Source organism: Vombatus ursinus, unplaced genomic scaffold (genome assembly GCF_900497805.2).
Source record: "Vombatus ursinus unplaced genomic scaffold, bare-nosed wombat genome assembly UNPS02014818.1, whole genome shotgun sequence".
NCBI classification, from domain to species: Eukaryota; Metazoa; Chordata; class Mammalia; order Diprotodontia; family Vombatidae; genus Vombatus; species Vombatus ursinus.
The window spans coordinates 50986247-51005589 of NW_020954596.1; the positions used below are offsets into that span (position 1 = coordinate 50986247).

Sequence of the window (19343 nt, forward strand, 5' to 3'; positions counted from 1 at the left end):
CTATTTGTTAATTTTAAAGTTAACTAACTTTTAATGACTTTGTTGTGTCTGCTTTTTGTTGGAAAGTATTTGAATATTTGGTTGCAATAGCGAGGTCCACAGTTTCAGCTGATCCTCTTGATGGGTATCAGTCGTTTGTGACCTTAAGGGTGTCTTGATGGGTTAGGTAGGAGAATGTAGATTTGCAGCAATAAGTGGTTGAAAAGCAAGTAAGCATATTTCGGGCATGTTGCCAAAGGTGTGGGTATTCTACTGCATTTTCCCATATTTCAATTGGATCTTTCTTACCATCAAACAATGACTTTAAAATGTCATCTACTGAGAGTTCACTCAGTTTCATCTGTAGTTCTTTAGGTGCCTTGTTGATACCAGCTAGGTGAGTCTGAAGTGCTAATTTGAATGTGATGTCACGATTCTCAAAGTCAGTGAACCTTTCATTGTATTCCCCAATTAATAGATCTATAACAGTTGCATATTCTTCAAATGACTCCCATATATCATCCTGCTCATTAACGACCTTTGCTAACTGGGGAAAATGTTCATCCTAAGTTTCCTTTTGAAGAAGTGTTTTGAAAAAAGATAGCTTTTTTTGAAATGCTTGGATTTTTTGTCACATATCATATATAGACTTAGTTTTATCTTGCAAAGAAATATTGAAGTCACACAGAAATGCAGCATTGCTGTAGAAATCTTTCACTAATTCACATCGCTGATTCTGTTCTTCATAAGATTTAATTATCTGTTCTCACAAACAGAAAATTTTGACTAACACCTGTCCCTGTAATAGCCCATGCACTTTAGAATGATATGGCAAATCCACATTGAGTACCTTATCATTCATTGTTAGCATGTTATGAAACTAATGATGCTGTGTCACATTTGCACAAATATATGTAGTTAAAAATACTTGTAACTTTTTGCAAACTGTCACTTAAAATAGCTTTAGCACAGAGATTTTGCTGATGCAAGATACAGTGGAAAAAAATGAGAGCATCTGGGTCTATTAATACTTTTTTTATCTGTGCAATAAACCCTTTATGTTTTCCTCCTGGAAGGTGCAATGTATGTACGTACACTCACTAAATATACCAAATTCAGTCCAACTTCATGACATTTATCTTGAAAGTTGTTGAAGATATCTATTCCCTGTGTTCTGTTCACAAGAGTGCCCAAAGCAAGTAACTCTTCGTAGCAAAGAAAATCTTCTGTTATGACCTGAATGAAGTATAAAACCTGCACTGAGTCAGTAGTATGAGTTGATTCATCTAAAGCAATTGAATAACATGTTTTCCTTTTGAAGTATTGCATGAAGTTATTCTGTTAAGTTGAAGGCTATTTCATGCTGCTTATCAATTATGGTTCTCCTTGAAAGAGGCCGTTGTTTGTACTTTGAAACATTATCAGGGTCTAAGCATCCTACAACTTTGACAATGTATTCTTTCACAATTTCTATATCACTGAATGGCTTCCCTTTTTTGGGGAGTGTATAAGCTACTTTATAAGTTGCTTCAGTGACATTATTTCCAGATCTTATTGTTGCTTGAAAGAATTATCTTTGCTTTTGCTTTTCATTTTTTAATTTCTGCATTACAACCTTTCATGCCCCTCCCTCTAATTTAAAATATTTGTGGTCCTTATGAGTGTTATAATGCTGATGAGCATTGAATTTCTTTAATGTTGATATTGCAAGATCACAAAGCAAGCAAATCATCTTATCTTTAGCAGAAACAAGATAATATTGCAGTTCCCAATCTTCATTAAAAAATCTGTTTTCTTCCTTCAGTGTTCTCATAGTCATCTTTGACACAGTGGGCTGTTAAGCAGGCAGAATTAAAAACTACTGTTGAGCTGTGCACCTTTTCACAAATTCCACTTAAAATAGAAACAGTGCACCGTTGTCAGAAGCTGATAACAGACTGACATACTCAACCCCCATAAACTCTCACCAACCAGCCTCATGCGGTAGTGGTACCAGTCAGTCAGGGGAAGTTAGAACTAAATAATGAGCATAGCAGCAGTTGAGCCCTTATGGCTTATTAATGTTCTAATTGTGCCAGCCAATCTGGGAGGATTATTTTGTTGAAACTTATTTTATTCTTTGGTATTTTAAATAAGTTCATTTTTAAATAAAATAAAAATATAAAAGACAAACAAAAATGTATTAATAAAAGGATTCTGTAAAATTTGGATTCAGTCAAAAGGCTGCACTTAAGGACCTAGAAGGCCTCAGGTTCCTCACACCTGGTATAGGCACGACCTTGTTTGAAGCCAGTTGAATGTACTAGATGATCTCTTAGGTCTTTTAAGGGTCCTCATTTTTCTCTGATTCTACATTTTTTGAATTAAGGAGCTTTTAAGTGGCATGATGATAGAAGCTAGCAAAGTAGCTAACTCCACTTAATATGGAATTTTAACATTTTAAACAATTTTAATTTTAATTATGATTCAAACATTAAAAACATAACAGCTTGACAAAGTCCTGTTGCCATACTTCATTGTGAAGGGTGTGTCAGTGGGATGTGAATTTTAGGAGATTCTTTTGAGCTGGAAAGTTTTCAAGTATCGTCCCAATAGTAGTATGTGTTTAGTAGCTAAGTACTGAGAAGCTTATCACCTGTTAGTTGGTCACTAAATGATGTGTTCTTTGGGCATGGCAACCCATGAAACAATCAAACAAAAAAACTGAAATGGTCCTTAGTTTTGTGTGGCCTCCTACCAATATATAGTGATGTTGGCAAGGTCGTGTGAATGGTGCCAGAGGGTGATTAAAATAATAAAATTATATAAATTACATAAATTATATAAAAACATAGTAATTTGAATTTTTTGTTTGTTGTTTGTTAAGTGAGATGACTTGTCTCAGTGTTTTTTTTTTTCCCTTAGGCAGTTGGGGTTAAATGACTTGCCCAGGGTCACACAGCTAGTTAAGTGTCAAGTGTCTGAGGCTGGATTTGACCGCAGGTCCTCCTAACTCCAGGGCTGGTGCTTTATCCACTGCACCACCTACCTGCCCCTGTATCAATGTTTCTAAATGAAATCTAACAGCATAAGATAGTTGCAGATAAATGAAAGATTGGCTCACAGGTTCTCTTCAGAATTTAAAAATTTTTTTTTTTTTAGGCAGTTGGGGTTAAGTGACTTGGCCAGGGTCATACAGCTAGTAAGTGTCAAGTGTTTGGTCTGAGGTCAAGATTTGAACTCAGGTCCTCCTGACTTCAGGGCCAGTGCTGTATCCACTGCGCCACCTAGCTGCCCCTACAGATTATCTTTAGGAAGCACGAGTTGGCAGATTGGTTTCATCATCTACCCAAACGCAACAAGTAACAACATTTTGTGAAACATTTGCTTCTCTTGTCTTGCATTACATATGTTGAGTATAGCAAAACAAAACAAAACACCAAACATTATTAATATAATGACAGCTTATTTAATAATACATTGTTGGTGGGACTGTGAATTGGTCCAGCTGTTTAAGAAAACAATTTGAAATTATGCAAAAAATAAAGTTACTAAATTGTTCATACCTTCTACCCAGTGATCCCATTACTGGTCATATACCCTTAGAGAGTCAATGTTAGAAAGCAGTATCTAAAATAAAGCATTTGTAGCAGCACTCTTTGCCGCAGTAAAAAAGCAGAAAAAAAAAAATGGGTGCCTTTTGATTGGGAAATGGCTAAGCAAAAAACATGAATGTAAAGTGATTCAGAGTAGAGAAAGTAGAGGAGGCCAGTGTAGACAATGATGTAAATGATGCTAACACCAAAAAGCCTGTGAACTCCAAAGAACTGAACAGCCTTGGTCCTAAAGAGCTGATAAGTGAACACATCTTCCTCCTTTGAGAAGAGAAGTGAGTACTTCAGATATGGAATAATGTGTACTTTATTGGATGGGTTGCTGTGTTAACTGGTTTAATGTTTTTCTTAGTTATGAGTAAGTATTCAGTTGGGTAGAAGATAAAGTTAAGGGAAAGTGACTGTTGTAAAAGCAAAAGGTGAAAATAACTTTTTATAAGTTTTAAAAAGGTAATTTAGCATATACAACAGTGTTTGTTGTAGAAGATTTATTTAGAGGTAGAGAATTTCTTGGAATTGACAAATTTATAAATTCTCCAAACCAAGTCATCATATAGATTGATACTTGATGATTTCAATTTGAAGGTGAAGATGGTGAAAAATATAACTGGAAATCATGCAACAGAGGAAGAATCAGAAATAATTAAACTCAATCTAGTGTTTGATATACCCAAAAAATAATAAACCTAGGAAAGAACTCTCTTTGTGATGAGAACTACTGGAAAAAAACTGAAATTTCTGGCAGAAATTAGGCTGAGATCAACGTCTTACACTATATTCCGTGTTAAAATGCATCCCACAGTAAAATTCCATAGTAAGATATCAAAATAAGTATATGACATGAGAGAAGGAAATCATATACCTTTCACAGCTATAGACAAAGCATGAATTCTTAACAAAACAAGGATTAGATGCAGTTGCAAAAGATAAAATAGATACTTTTGATTACATGAAATTAAAAAATACTTGCGCAAACAAAATGAACATATCTGGCATAAGAAGGAAGCAGTTGATTGGGAAAAACTTTTCATCATACATCTCAGATAAAGGTTTGATATCCAAGATAAGTTGACAACTAATAAATATGTAAAACCAAAAGCTGTTCACCATTAGATAAGTGGTCAAAGGATATAAACAAATAGTTCTCAAAAGAATAAAAAACTGATAATCATGAAAAAATGAAACCATATCACTAATAATAGGAGAAATGCAAAGCAAAACAACCCTGTGTTTTCATCTAACATTCAGCAAGGGAGAATCTTAATTATTGGAAAGGCTGTGTGACAGTCAGTCTACTAATGCACTCTTGGTTTAGTTGTGAATTGGTATAATCATTCTGAAAAGAAAGAAATCACTAAACTATTTGACTTTAGGGTCCCCTTTGACTTAGTGATACTAATAATAGGCTTATACCTCAAATACATGTAAGAAAGAGGGAAAAGACTTATGTACAAAATTATTTATAGTAGTACTCTTTGATGTAGAAAAGAACTGGAAATAAAGTGAGGTATCCATCATTTGGGGAATGACTGGACAAAATACATTATATGAATGTGATGGAAATAGTGCATCAAATGAAATGATGAAAGAAGTGAAATCAGAGAAACCTGAAAAGACTTGTTTGAATTTATGCAAAGTGAAGTAAGCAAAATTGAACAGAATTTATTCTGTAACATTGTAAAGCAAAACAACTTTGAAAGAGTTAAGAAATCTAATCAATGCAATGACCAGTTCAAAACTCCAAAAGATATCCCACATCTTAACAGAAGTGATAGATTATAGGGGCAGGCTGAGACATTTTCGGACACTTCCAGTGTGTGTGTCTGCTTTGCTTGACTATACTTTGTTGTTATAAGGGAGGATATTTATTATTGTCATTATTATTATTTTGTTTTGTGGAGAAAATTTTGAAAGGGGTAATAATGGACCAAAAAGAAAAGAAAGAAAAAATCATTAATGAAACATTTGTAAAAAGCACAGAAGAGAGAAGTAGAAAGTTCAGAAACACACACACACAAGCAAGACAGCATTGGACAGTAATATAAATTTACCATGTTAAATTTATTATATACTTAAAAAAAAACTAAGTGTGCCTAAAGGAGATATTCATAATTTTGCCTGCAGTTCTCTTTCTGTTCGTATATTGAAATGATCATATTTGTTGTTGCCTGTCAAGTTCATAATAAAAAAGATATTTAAACATCTTTCAAAAGAACTGATGATTATGAGGAGAGAAAAGAGGTTGAGAATATAACCTCCTTTTTCATTGAAATTCAGCAGTATATTTTAATATTTTAAAAACATTTCTGTAGTGGCAGCTAATTATATGGTCTGGGAGACTGACATTTATGGTCACCTCAAAAAAATCTTAGATTTTTACATTACAATTTAAATCGATTCAGTAAACATTTATTAAGCACTTAGTGTGTCAGGCACTGTGCTTAAGTGCTGCGGATACAAATAATAAAAAAGACAGCCCCTGGCCTCAAGGAGCTTGTGATCTAATGGGAAGATAGCACATCAGAGGAAGCTGAAATAGAGGTATAATATTTTGTTGAATCAAAACCAAACCTAGCTGCTGATGGAAAATGGAATTACATGCAAAGTTTAGAAAGTTCTCAGCCCTCTATAAAAGAAGAGATTGGGAGGAGTTTATTGCTTCACCCACCAGTCCTCCAGTAAGAGGTGAGAAGCAGCTGAGGGAGTTAAGTATCAAAAACTGAGTCAGTATGATGATGAGATTTTAGGTATCAACTTATCCTAGGTGAGGTATGATGTTCCCTTTAGACAAAACCAAGCAGGGCTGCTGATGGAAAATGGAGAGTTACCTGGAGATATAAGAAATAAATATATGTAAAATATGAATATGCCTTTCTTTTAGTAAACAGATTCCAAAATAAGTTCTAAAGTTAAAATTCTAAAAAGTTAAGTTAATTTTAGAAGAAGTAAAGCACCTTGATTGGTGATAACAAATTACTTGTTTTATATTCTGAGCTCTGTCTCTCCAACCTTGAAGTAAATGCAATTACTTAGATGGATTGAGAATGGTTTGTAGATGGGAGTTGTGTAGTGTTAAATTCAATATTAGACTTTGGTGACTTAATCAATCAAAATGAAAAAATCTATGATGGTGCCCTCAGGAGATCCAAATAATTACTGTGTAAAATGTTGAGAGGTTATCTTTGTAATGGTGTAGTGAAAAAGCACTTCTAAGTAGACCTTCAGCACACATGTTTTTAAGGCAATGAAATCAATGATTATAATTCAGTAAGTAGACCTGGCCATGTCACACGACTATTCTGGCTGTTCATGTCATGAGAGAGATGATATAGGTACTGTTTCAGCTGCTTGTCCTTCCCTTATTTTTCGGTTCTCTTTTGCCTGGTAATAAACTAAATTGAAGGAGTCAATATCTAGTAAACTGTTATTGAATTAAAAGACTGGATGAATTTGATAATCTGTGGTTAAGAATCAAGATTCATGAGTTTGTTTTAAAGAGGGAATGAGTATGTGCCTCAGAGGTGATTTCACATATATTTTTGTGCAATTTTATATCTGAATTTGGTCTGTGTATATGTGCATATATTTATATGTTCATGAATTAAAAAAGGTATTTCAGAAGATGTTCTAATATTATATGCTACCTAAATGTTTGGATAAATAATAGCAAGAAAATGTTTCAGGGTATTGCATGAAAGATGGGTAAAATTTTTGATACAAGTAAGATTTTCTCTTTTGAAAACCCTGTATTTCACTTGTCCAGTGATGAATGTTAAATCATCCATTCTTTTTCTCACCCCAGATATCTGGTAAATATAGCATCCAAACCCCTCCCCCCCCCTTTTTTTTAGCAGATAAGCTAGTTTGGACTTTGGTGTTTAATAACCTCAGGAGCAAGTCAAATCAATGACTTCTCATATCAGTGACAAATCCAGTAGTAGTACTTAAGTATATTCTTATCTAATTTTTCTGATGAATAGATTGCATTGCCTTCAGTGTTATGCTACGTAAGGAATACTTTTTTTAATTTAAATTAAATTAATTTTTTTACATTTTAAGTTCCAAACTGTCTCTCTCCCTCCCCACCCCACACTGGAGAAGACCACCATTTGACACAGATCTATCTATCTATAAAACCATATCATGCATTATTAGTTTTTTCTATTTATCAATTCTTTCTCTCGAGGTAGATAACATCTTCATAAGTTCTTTTTAGTTGATTTGAATATTTATAATACTCAGAATAGTTTAGTCCTTCACAGTTATTCTTCGAACAGTATTGCCATTATTATATTCATTGTTCTCTTGTTTCTGGAATACTTTTTTAATTAATTTTTTTTAAAAGATTCATTTTCTTTCCCTCCCACCCTTTCCAATACTAATGAGAAAGGACTTCTTTCATCCCTCTCAAACTCCTTCCTCCCCCAATCCTCTGTTACAAACGTACATAATCAGGCAAAACAAATTCTTGCACTGGCCATGATGCATAGATACACATACATATATATGTCTCAACTCTGGGTATTTGGTCTACTTTAAATGAAAGATTGGCTGTGGGGTTTTTTTGTATAAAAGCAAGTGACCTAGAAGAAGATGATACTCTAAACAGAAGTGGCCTTATGGTGTTCTGGTAGAGGGCTGCACTTGGAATCAGAAGACTTGGATTCAGGTCTTGCCTCTGACCTATGCTAGCTATGGGACCATCAGCAAGAGAAGAAAGCATGGCAACTTTTAGGATAGAAACCACATATAGTTTAATAAGTTCAGTCTGTGTTATGTGCAAGATCTATTCAAGTGGTTATGTAGATTGTTACCAGATCTTTTCTTTTAAGTACCTACCTATGCAAAACAAACTAAACAGATAGGATATTAAAAAAAAAATCTGAGCACTTGCAAAATAAGAAAAGGTCAAAGGGCACTTATAGATGAATGCTATCAGCCGCATTAGGTGACTCATCACTGGGGAAAAAGAGAATTCTAGGCTTATGATTAACTAATTACCCTTTAAAAGTTTGTGTTTCTAAATGTGTATATATGTTTGCTTCCTTTTAGGGCAATTCATGATGTTAAAGCCACAGACCTGGGAATGGGTAAAATTAGATTTAAAGCTGAAGTAGATTTTGATGGGAAAGTTGTTACACGGTCTTATTTGGAAAAACAAGACTTTGACCAGATGCTGCAAGTAAGTTAACTTAAAAATTCTCATGTAACTATTTTTTTTCGTTATGATCAAGTATATGTTAAAAATTAGAAATAAAGAAAACTTTCCCTTTTTTAGAAGTTCAGATCCTTTCAGTTCTTAAGTTTATATCATAGAAATTTGATAGATGTCAGTTCATTTACAATATTGGTAGAATGTGGCATCCTTGGGTCTGGAAGTGAAGATAACCTGATGAAACGATAGAAAAAACGTGGAGGTCAATGGAGAAACAATGACAGCAAAAACTTCTTTCATCATAGATAGTACAAGTATACTCATGGGTTCTAGATTCAGACAAGAAAGGTTCTTTGCAGACATAGGATAGAGATGAGCTAAACGTATAATTTCATTGATGTAATGAACTTCTGGATGAGGAAATTCTACCAATGCAGGTTGACAACTTCTCTGTAATGTATATAATCTAAGAGAGCTGCCTACAGCACTGAGGGGTTAAGTGACTTTCCCAGGATCTCACAGCTGTATTTGTACAAGGCAGCACTTGTCTTCCTGACTCTTGAGTCTAGCCCTCTATCCAGTGCTGCCTCTTTGCAGGTGTGTATTTGAAAATAAAACTTAGGATATATGTCACTTTAAGAGTACTGGATCCTGTTTTCCTTAAACACAAAATTAATATCTAGGATTTGATTCGTTGCCTACTTATGTTTTAGTTTTATTCTTTTCCTCTTGGACGAGCAACCTTTTATCTTAAAGAGTATTTTGCTTTGTGTGCTATGGAATACAGAGTATTTTGTAGCTATAGAAAAAATTAGTAAGGACTATTGCTGAAGTACCAAGGAAGGGATAATTCCCTCTTTAAAGCATGTGGCCACAGTCTGTTTGCCACATGCCAGGATAACAAGTGGACCAGTTGCTATTACCATGCCTTTCACCCCACTTTGAGAGTTGTTGGTTGCCTCTCACACTCCCTGGCCCTACTTAAAAGATGGAGCACCTGATTAGCATCTCCTTTTCCCTTCTATATTGAAGGAGATTAGACCCTTGGTACAACACATACAGATGTTGATTTTCCTTGCTTTATGGAATAAAAGGACAGGTTATATGCTGAAAGATGAAACAGATTCTTGGGAATTAAGCAAAAATAAAAAGTTGTATAATGTTGAGAGTTTATTCAATATTTAATGTAATAGAAATTATCATTGGTTTTCATATACTCCCTACTTTTCCTTATCTTGACTGACATTTGAACTAAAGATCATTAATTATAGCAAACTAGATTAACATTTTTCTAGAGTACTACGATTTTGTTAGAGCAAATTTTATTTGAAATAAATATTTTGTTATGGGAAGATCTTAATTATATTTTGATTTTTATATGACTAATGTATAGATATGTTGTTAAAGAGAGAATCATCTATTTTTGATAACTTCCCATTCTGTACTTATAACTGTGACTTTTAAAAATGGTTTATTTCCCTATTCTTCTTTCCTTTAATTTTCTTTTGCAGGAAATTCAGGAAGTAAAGACTCCTGAGGAATTAGAAATCTTTATGCTTAAGCATGGTGAAAATATTGTTGATACTCTAGGAGCTGAAGTAGATCGACTTGAGAAGGAGCTGAAGGTAAGATGTATTTAAGGGTAGATACTTAGAAACCACTAACAGTCTTGGATTTGGATTAAAAAGACCTGGGTTCTTTCAAATCCTGACTGCCATTTAACTAGCTGAGTGACTATAGACAATTCACTCTACACCTTTGGGCTTCAGTGTCTTAATTCGTAAAATGAGAGCATTGGATGAGATAATTTCTCAAGGGTCCTTCTGTCTCTAAATCCTGCGATGCTTCAGCTTCGCAGAACAAATCCCCTTTATAAAAAGATTTATTCTATAAATCTTTGGATCCAAAGGTCCAAATCCTTTGGACCTTGCCTTCCCTGGGTTGGACATGATCTGTAATAATGGTTTTTGGCAATAATAAGATCACAGATTTAGAGCTTGAGGTTCATCGGGTTCAACCCCTACATTTGACAGAGTAAACTGAGGCCCAGACAGGTCATGTGACTGGCCTAAGTTCACACAGTGAACAAAGTCCGGCTCAGACTGAGTCATTCTGACCCCAGATCCATCACTTTTCCCACTGTGCCATCTTGACTTAAAGATATACCTATTTTCTGTCTTGTTTGATATCAATAAATGAGGTGACAGAAAAAAGTTAGTTATCTTTGTGGTGGCAGCTAACAAAGAATCTTATGTGATCTTAAACTGAATGAAAGATATGCTGTCAGAGGAGATCCTTTCCTTTACCAATTTGCTTTTTTTTTTTTTTTGGTAATTACTGCATAGTAAATATAGTGGTTCCTTATATTCCTTACACTTGTTAGAAAATAATTTGTGATAGCCTAGTTTTCTTATTTTTTATTTTATCAAGGATACCTTCAATAAATATATACTATATAAATATACTATTTCACTTGGTGATCTCCTTAGCTACAATGGATTGAATTATTTCTTTGCTGATGATTGTTGAATATACTTATCCAGCCCTAATCTCTCTCTTGACTTTCAGTCTCATATCCCAGATGCCTATTACACATCCTGTAGATGTCTTAAACTCAACACATATCCAAAATCATACTTAATATCTTTTCTCCCTAAACCTTCCCCTCTTTCTAACTTTTCTATTGCTGTTGAGGGTACCCATGTCCTCCTGGCTCACAACCTAGGTATCTTCCTTAATTCCTTACCCTTGACCCATATGTCCAATCTGTGGCCAAGAATTGTAGATTTTAGCTTTGTATCATCTCTTTTATCTGCCCCCTTCTCTCCTCTGACACTGCCATGACCCTGATGCAGGCCCTCATCACCTCGTACCTATTTCAGTAGCCTTGCTGGTAGATCTGTCTACCTCAGATCTCTTCCCACTTTAGTCCATCCTCCATTCAGCTGCTGAAATGATTTTCCTAAAACACAGGTCTAACCATATCAAACTTCCTGCTGCAATTCAGTAAACTCCAGTGGCTTCCAGGTTTAAATATGAAATCTTCTGTCTGTTTGGCATTTAATGTCCTCTATAACTTGCCCCTGTCCCCAACGTTTACAGTATTTTTACATCTTACAATCTTTCCCCATCTTTCCCCTCCTTTCTTACCTGTGCAGTTCAGTGTCGCTAGCCTCCTTGATATTCCTCACACAAAGCAGTCCATCTTTAATTCCATGTATTTTAACAAGCTATCTCCATGCCTGGAATTCTCTCTCTCATCTCTTTCTCCTGGCTACCATGGCTTCTTCAAATCCCAACTAATATCCCACCTTCTATAGGCACTTTCCTGATCTCCCTAAATAATAGTGCCTTTCCTCTGTTGATTATCTCCAATCTGTCCTTTTTTTAAAGTAGTTGTTTGCCTGTTGGCTCCCCCGTTAGACTGTGAGCTCCTTGAGAGGAGGGACTGTTTTTTTGCCTTTCTTTGCATCCCCATGCTTGATGCCTGCTATGTAGTAGGCTCTTAATAAATGCTTGTTTACTGACTGAGCTGATTCTCACAAATATTTTATCAATTAGTCAAGCAGTTAGCAGGTATTTAATTTATTGTTTTTAATTTATTAAGTGTTTAGTATGTGCCAAGCAATATGCTTCCTACTGGTGATACAAGTATAAAGAATTAAAAGTTTGTACTCACGAGAAGCTGCCTGCATTGTTTTTATTTTAAAAATTATTGATTTTTTGTTTTTGTTTTTACATAGCCTAAATCTCTCCCTGTATTCCACCCCTTCCTCTATTTGAGAGTGGCATCCTATGTTAAAAAAAATGTAAAAGAAAAACGAGGAGGAGGAGAAAAAAAATCAGTAAAACTGATCAAACTACTGGAAAAAAATCTGACAATACATGCAGTATTCCAAACCCATGGACACCCTTTGCCCCCAGCTTTTTCAAAGTAGTGGGAGTGAGGAAAGAGATCTTTTCTTTGGGAATAAGCTTGTTCTTTGTAATTTCGTGACATTTATTTTTAATTTTTTTTCCATTTACATTGTTGTTGTTATTGTATATATTGTTTCCTTGGCTCTACTTATTTAACTTTGTATCAGCTAATGTAAATCTTTATATTAATCATATTCATCTTTTCTTACAGCACAGTAATATTTCATTATATTTATGTACCACAGGTGTTAGGAGCTTATATTCTAATGGGAAAGTAGACATATAAATCAGTACTTGTTGATGTCTTCTCATTTCCTTTTAAAAAAAAAGTATTTTCATCTGTGATTTTCCCCTTCTAATGGTAGTGTTCACTTTTCTTTGAGATATCTTGAAAGTTCATCCCCAAATGCCTAAAAATGGCCTTATCTCCATCCTGCACACAATAGGATCTTGACCATGCACTCTTCTCAATTTTATATCCTTCTTGATATCTTTTATATCTACTTTCTCATCTAGCACATCGAGGTGACTGAATGGAAAAGTTCTGCTGTCATCAGTGATTTGATATTTGCTGTGGAAGCATTGGCAGATCCTGTTTTTTATGTTAATAAAAGCTCCTAGTTGCATCCATAATAGATGCTCTCAGAATGATCTTAATTTGGTCTCTTGCCAAGTTTTCTATAGACTTATTTCCTCTCCCTTACTTACCACTGTTTTATTAGGCTCTACTGCTCTGACTCTTCTGTTGTTGACCTTTCATTCAAACAAATAGATCATGTTTGCTGCCTGAGGTGTTTTCCTAGTTCACTTAGCCCTTCTAATGACTAATTTTTCTAGGAAATAAGTTTAACTAAAATCAGTATCTCTTTTTTAAATATCTTGTTTATAAGAGTCAAAAGCTTGTTTTTAAATAGATTTGATACGAGGTCTTATAATTCGCACACTGGTTTCTCATCTTTATCCTCTTAATATGGTGGTTGATTTTTCTCTTTGTCTGGTCAATGATCTTGACTATACACAGACAACCAATTCTATTATTGATGGTTAGCCTTTATCTGTCTGTTAAGATTTTAAAAAATAAAATCAAATCAGTTTTGTGTTTTGTGCAGTGTTCACCACCTTCCAACTCTCTTCCTAAAGATAATATTCACATTATATAGTTGTGACATTGCTGAGTACACTAGCCTTTGGCTTCTTTGATTACAGTGCTTTGTATATAATAGGTATGTCATAAATATTTTTGAATTTCTTAACCCCAAATTATATTTTCCAGTAGTTTTTTTTTACTTACCCTTTGCCGCAACTTCATATTTTATTTATTTATTTGGTCTTCTCATTTATTTATTTATTTTTTTAGTAAATGGTGTTTTTTCTCTTTACATGTATTTTATTTTTAAAAAATATTTTATTTCATTAAATATTTACCAATTTTGTTAAAATTTTTTAACGTTTATTTTAAGAAAGTTTGAGTTCCAAATTCTCTTCTTCCCACTTGCCTCTCTCCCATACCTTAAGAAGAAGGCAAGCAGTATGATTTTGGTTATACGTGTGAAAGTCATGAAGCATGACTAGCATGATACTAATAACAAAAACAACAATAGACAGCTTCATTATATGGTTTGTATACATTATCTTCTTTGATCCTCACAACACCAAGACTTGATTTTACAAAGAAACAAAGTCTCCCACTTGTCCATAGTCACACAGCTAGTATGTGATAACATGATTCAAACCCATTTTTTTCATGTCTTCATTGTTGTCTTTTTGCTAACATTCATCATGAGCATTTCAGAGGTAGTTCAGTGTTCCCTATTTCTTGTTACCTTTGGGTAACACAATAAGCCAACTCCATCAAGTCTTTTATTTGCCTTACCACAGAGAACTCTTCCATTTCATTGGCGTGTTCTTCATGGCTTTTGACTCATTTATAGAAATAATGTCAATGTGGATGTGGCTAAATTTTTCTAGCAGTGTAAATCAACTTTGAAGTCATTGGACAAAATTTGCAATTAGAATATCAATAGTTTAATGCTTATAGATGTTTTAAAATCTGTGATTATTTCCACCTTTTGACCCTTTCCCACTACTATACTATTGCTTCTTTAGACCTAGAAGCAGACTGCCAAGGCCTGAGGGTTATTTAGTATTTTTATCTCTTTCGTTTAGTTAACCCTAAAGATTTTCTTTTATAAATAAATGATATTTTCATATTTACTTGAGAAATGTAAAAAACTTTAGATATATTTTAGTAAAATATTAGAAAAGACAGAATTTGACTTTGAATATATGTGTTAATATTGCTTTTATTTCATTTGACAGGGCTTTTAGTTTTACGCTTTGTCTCTGTTCACTTGGAGAGCAATACTACTTATTCATGATAGTTTCATTGAAATACCTGATTAACTTTTCTGAAATATGGTCCGGTGTTCTCAAGTTGTCATTTCATTTATGAGCACTTGAGTTTGAGGATAGGTGTAATGAGAAGTAACTTTTAAATGGTTTTAAACCTATAGTTAATATTTCAGGAGAACACATTCCCCATGATGGTAGATTACTGTTCCTTTGCTTTTTAAAAGAATTTTATTTCAAGCTAAAAGGGGGAAAGTACTATGTGGCATGGTTCTTGTTTCTTAAATTGCAGTGTCGTGGAGAGTTCCCCCCAGCAACGTGGATTGCAGCTCATCCTTGTCTGCTTATCATATATGACTCTCATCCATATTCTCCCAAAAGTTTGCCACAGGCGGTCCACCCGATATGCTATAGCTTTTCTTCACTTCCTCCCAATATCAAGGTACCAGTGGAACACACTGGCTGTCCACTAGTCATCCTTCTGTCTTACTTTAACTTAACCTTAACTTAAACAATGTATGCCCAGCCCATCTTCTCTTTCTGCCCTATAATTAATTCTTTGATGACATTCTTTGTTCCTGTTCTTTGGAGTGTCTCATTAGTTATGTCACAACCTTTTTACACCCACCCTCTGCCTTCTCATTGCCCTTGGGGCGATATTCTTGAATTCTGTAGAGGCTGTGATGTTCCAAGTCTTGTTATCAGAGAGCAGTATCAGTAAAAGTTTTTATTGAAATGATGGAGTGCTTGGGTTCGTTAAAGGTTGCATATAATTTCTCTAAAACAATCCAGCCCAATCTCCTCTTCATCTCTGTACCCAGCTTATTGTTCACTTCTGTTATCTGTCACAGATATACATAATGCTGAACGAGTTCTACAGGATGTCCATTTATGTTGAAATCTGAATAATATTCTTCTGGCCAAACTGCTTTACATGATTACAAATCTATTACAGGAGGCTCTGCAATGTTTTGGCCTGGTGCAGTTAATACAATGTCATGCAGACAGCGTATGGAGGATCTCACCATCCATAGGGATTACCTCTTTGACCTAGACTTTCTATGTTGGATCTCCTCCATCACAGTGACAAATGCTTATGACAGACTTATATATCGCTTCTTTATGATGCTTATTATCAGAAGGTAATTCAATTTGGTTATGTCTCTTGTTGCTTTTTCCTTGGAATCTTGAATGATCTTGATTTATGGATGGAAGACACCTTGTGAAAGAGCCTGAATGCATAGTGAGATCTTAAAATTCTCTACATCTTTCAGTCAATTGAGGGATGGTAAGGATGTGATACATTGTTGAAGACTGTGAAATCCTGCTTGTTCCCTACTCATACCACAATTGAAAATGCTCCCAATTCACACACATAGATGACTCTTGGAGAGATTTTGTAAAAGTGGGAGAGTAGGAATATTCATTGATATTAGTTGATGTTTCCTTGGTCACCTTTATTTGGAAATCATTAAGGTCCAAGATTTTTTTCACTTTTGGTATCTTCATGTTTTACAAATATCTTGCAAGTTCACCTTTCAATGTCCTTACAATTTGTATCGCTTCTAACACAGGTCAATGATTCTATTAACTATACTTGATCCAGTCCAATTGTTTTTACCGTCTTTGTTTCCTTTAGTACCATTTCTACCTCTGAAAGCACCTAAGGCACTTTGATGATAGGGTCAAGTGTGGTGGTTCAGTTGTCCTTGATGGATAAAGCAGTTTGTTGTTGTTGAGTTGATGGATATGTTGATATTGATGGCTAACGTAGTTTGTTGAGTTCCAGTTCTGTTGTGTGCTTTGTATACATTATCTTCTTTGATCCTCACAACACCAAGACTTGATTTTACAAAGAAACAGTCTCCAGCAGTCACATAGCTAATAAGTGATAACATGATTTCATTGTTGTGTTTTTGCTCACATTCATTATGAGCACTGTAAATAGTTTCGATTTTTCTTCTGTTTGCTTCTTTCCATTTTTATTCTTATGCACTCTTGGTATGATTTTGCTTAGCTAGATTTCTTGCTACACTTTCTTTAGACTGGTTTTATCCTTTACTGCTTCTTTCTGCTTTATCAAATGATAGTACTTATAATCATCCATCATCCTTCTTGGTAAGATTTTACAGATGAGTTATATTCTAAACTGACTTGGCCTTTGGCAGCCGTCTCTATCCACTTGACAAGTAAGTCAAATGTTTGCTGGCTAAGGTTTTTTCTGGGCATTTTTGTTCTCTTTGTTGGGGGGAATTAATTTACATTGATTTAACTTCTGATTGAATTTATTATAATTAGTGTTGATGTCATTTCTATTGTTCATTTCCCATTTAAAAATTTTTATAGCTTGTTTAAATAATTCAAGGATAAATCATTATTTTTCTTCTTGATTATCATAAATTTTTATCTCAACTCTGAGTGTGGTCTGACTGTGCACAGATAGATGGCTCAGGAATTATTCCTGTATACATGAATCTTTTCCTTGTGTCTTAATATCTTCTTGTAATTGTATTTTTAAATTCCAACTTCTGTTCCTACTTGAGTTTTGTTTTCCATTGGAATCAAGGCTGTTGATCTGACAAGATGGTCTGGCAATGAATTCAGATCTGGCCTAGTAAATAAAATGTGGTATGATATGTGATCATCTCTGTGTAAGAAAGGCTAGAAACAAATTGTCTTGGCTACTTAGCCAATAAAAGGAAAGGATATGGTGAACTTGTCAGAATTTATTCACTGAAAATGAAGATCAGTTGGCTACAAAAATTAACAGGCCTTCAAATTAAGTCTTTCATTATATCCTTTTATTGATGAGTACATGTTCATATGTATGTGTATGTGCAAATGGCACTGATAGGGATAGGGACTAGACCTGTGATTTACATGGTATAGAGACCACCCAGGTGAAGGGACTTCTTCTACCTGTGCAGCTGAGCATGTTCTTGTAGAGGTGATTAGGCCACTGAGAGGTTAGGTGATTTGCCTGAGGTCACTGAGGCAAGACTTTAATTCAGATTTTCCTTCTCTATCCCACAGAAACAGACTCAGAATAATTTGTAAATTATCCACAATTTTCACTTCATTCTTTTTGTTAACATGAGTTGATACTACCCATGTATGTCCTTGGAATACTCAAAGAAGGGGCTCCTTCTTTTTAATTTTAGTGTTATTCTGAAAAGGTGAGATGCTAGGAATGTATTTTAGTAGGTTCCTATTTCTCATGAAAACTTCATATATATGTATATATACGTATGTGGGTGTATGTATATGTGTGTGTGTGTATATGTATATGCCACATTTTATATAGATCCTCTTCACTGTTTTCATTTTGTTTTTAAAATTTACCTTATGACAGTTAGAATATATAGAATACTTTATGATTTACAAAACGCTTTATATACATTATTGCATTTGATCTCCAAGACGGTCCTATGAGGAAGATAGTTCACATATTTATAAAGCAGTCAGATATTTATTATCCCCGTTTTTCCTCCATGAGGTTTTAAGATTATGACATCATCACAGTAAGTAAAAGAACAGAAACTTATCCAGATCTTTTAACTCTAAATGTACAACTCTTTCTGCTCTACCATAGTTGTATTGCATGGTAAAAGTCAAGAATAAAGGATGTGGGGGCAGTGCAGTGGATAGAGGACCAGCCCTGGAGTCAGGAGAACCCGAGTTCAAATCCGTCCTCAGACGCATGACAATTACTAGCTGTGTGACCCTGGGCAAGTCACTTTACCCCATTGTCTAGCCAAAAAAAGAATAGAGGATGTGGGGGTGAGTGGCAGCCAGTTGGTTTAGCTGTTCCTGAGTGTTGAAAACTTCTCTAGGTCCTGCTTAGCTCACCTTACCTCTTGCTGTCCCTGCAGCATTTTTGACTGAAGTAAGAATTGTAATCAGGAGAATCTGATAGGTTTCTAGACATTGACTGACATAGCTTCTGCACATGTTTATTTCTCCTCCTGTTCCTCTTCGTTTGGCTGTAACTGCAGCAACACTTAACAGGTGGAAACCAATACAGATAGTTCAGAGGATTGGTTTTCTGCTTCATTTTTAGACATCTGCCATTTTTGGACTCTGTGAATCATAGGAAGGTTTAAACAACACAGTTTGAGAAACACTGGCAAAAACATACAATTCTTTATATAGAAACAATTTGTATTATTACAAAGTGTTACTTGGAGTGGTATTTATTTAATGTAAGATACAAAGCATATGTTATAATAAGTGAGAGTGGAATGGGATAGAAAATCATATTAACGTACCTCCAAGTTCTGGAAATATTTTTGAGGGTTGTTGTTAAGTCATTTCAGACTCTTTGTGATCCCTTTTGGGGTTTTCTTGGC

At 34.6% G+C, this 19343-nt stretch overlaps 1 protein-coding gene across 1 annotated transcript in view; it reads left to right on the top strand.

Moving 5' to 3' along the window:
* The window catches only part of SLC30A9 (solute carrier family 30 member 9), a 78892-nt gene that overhangs the window by 53975 nt on the left and 5574 nt on the right, over nt 1-19343 (top strand). The window contains exons 16-17 of the mRNA XM_027836539.1: nt 8625-8754; nt 10239-10352. Coding sequence (XP_027692340.1) covers nt 8625-8754; nt 10239-10352 — 244 coding nt within the window. The remainder of the gene's footprint in view (nt 1-8624; nt 8755-10238; nt 10353-19343) is intronic.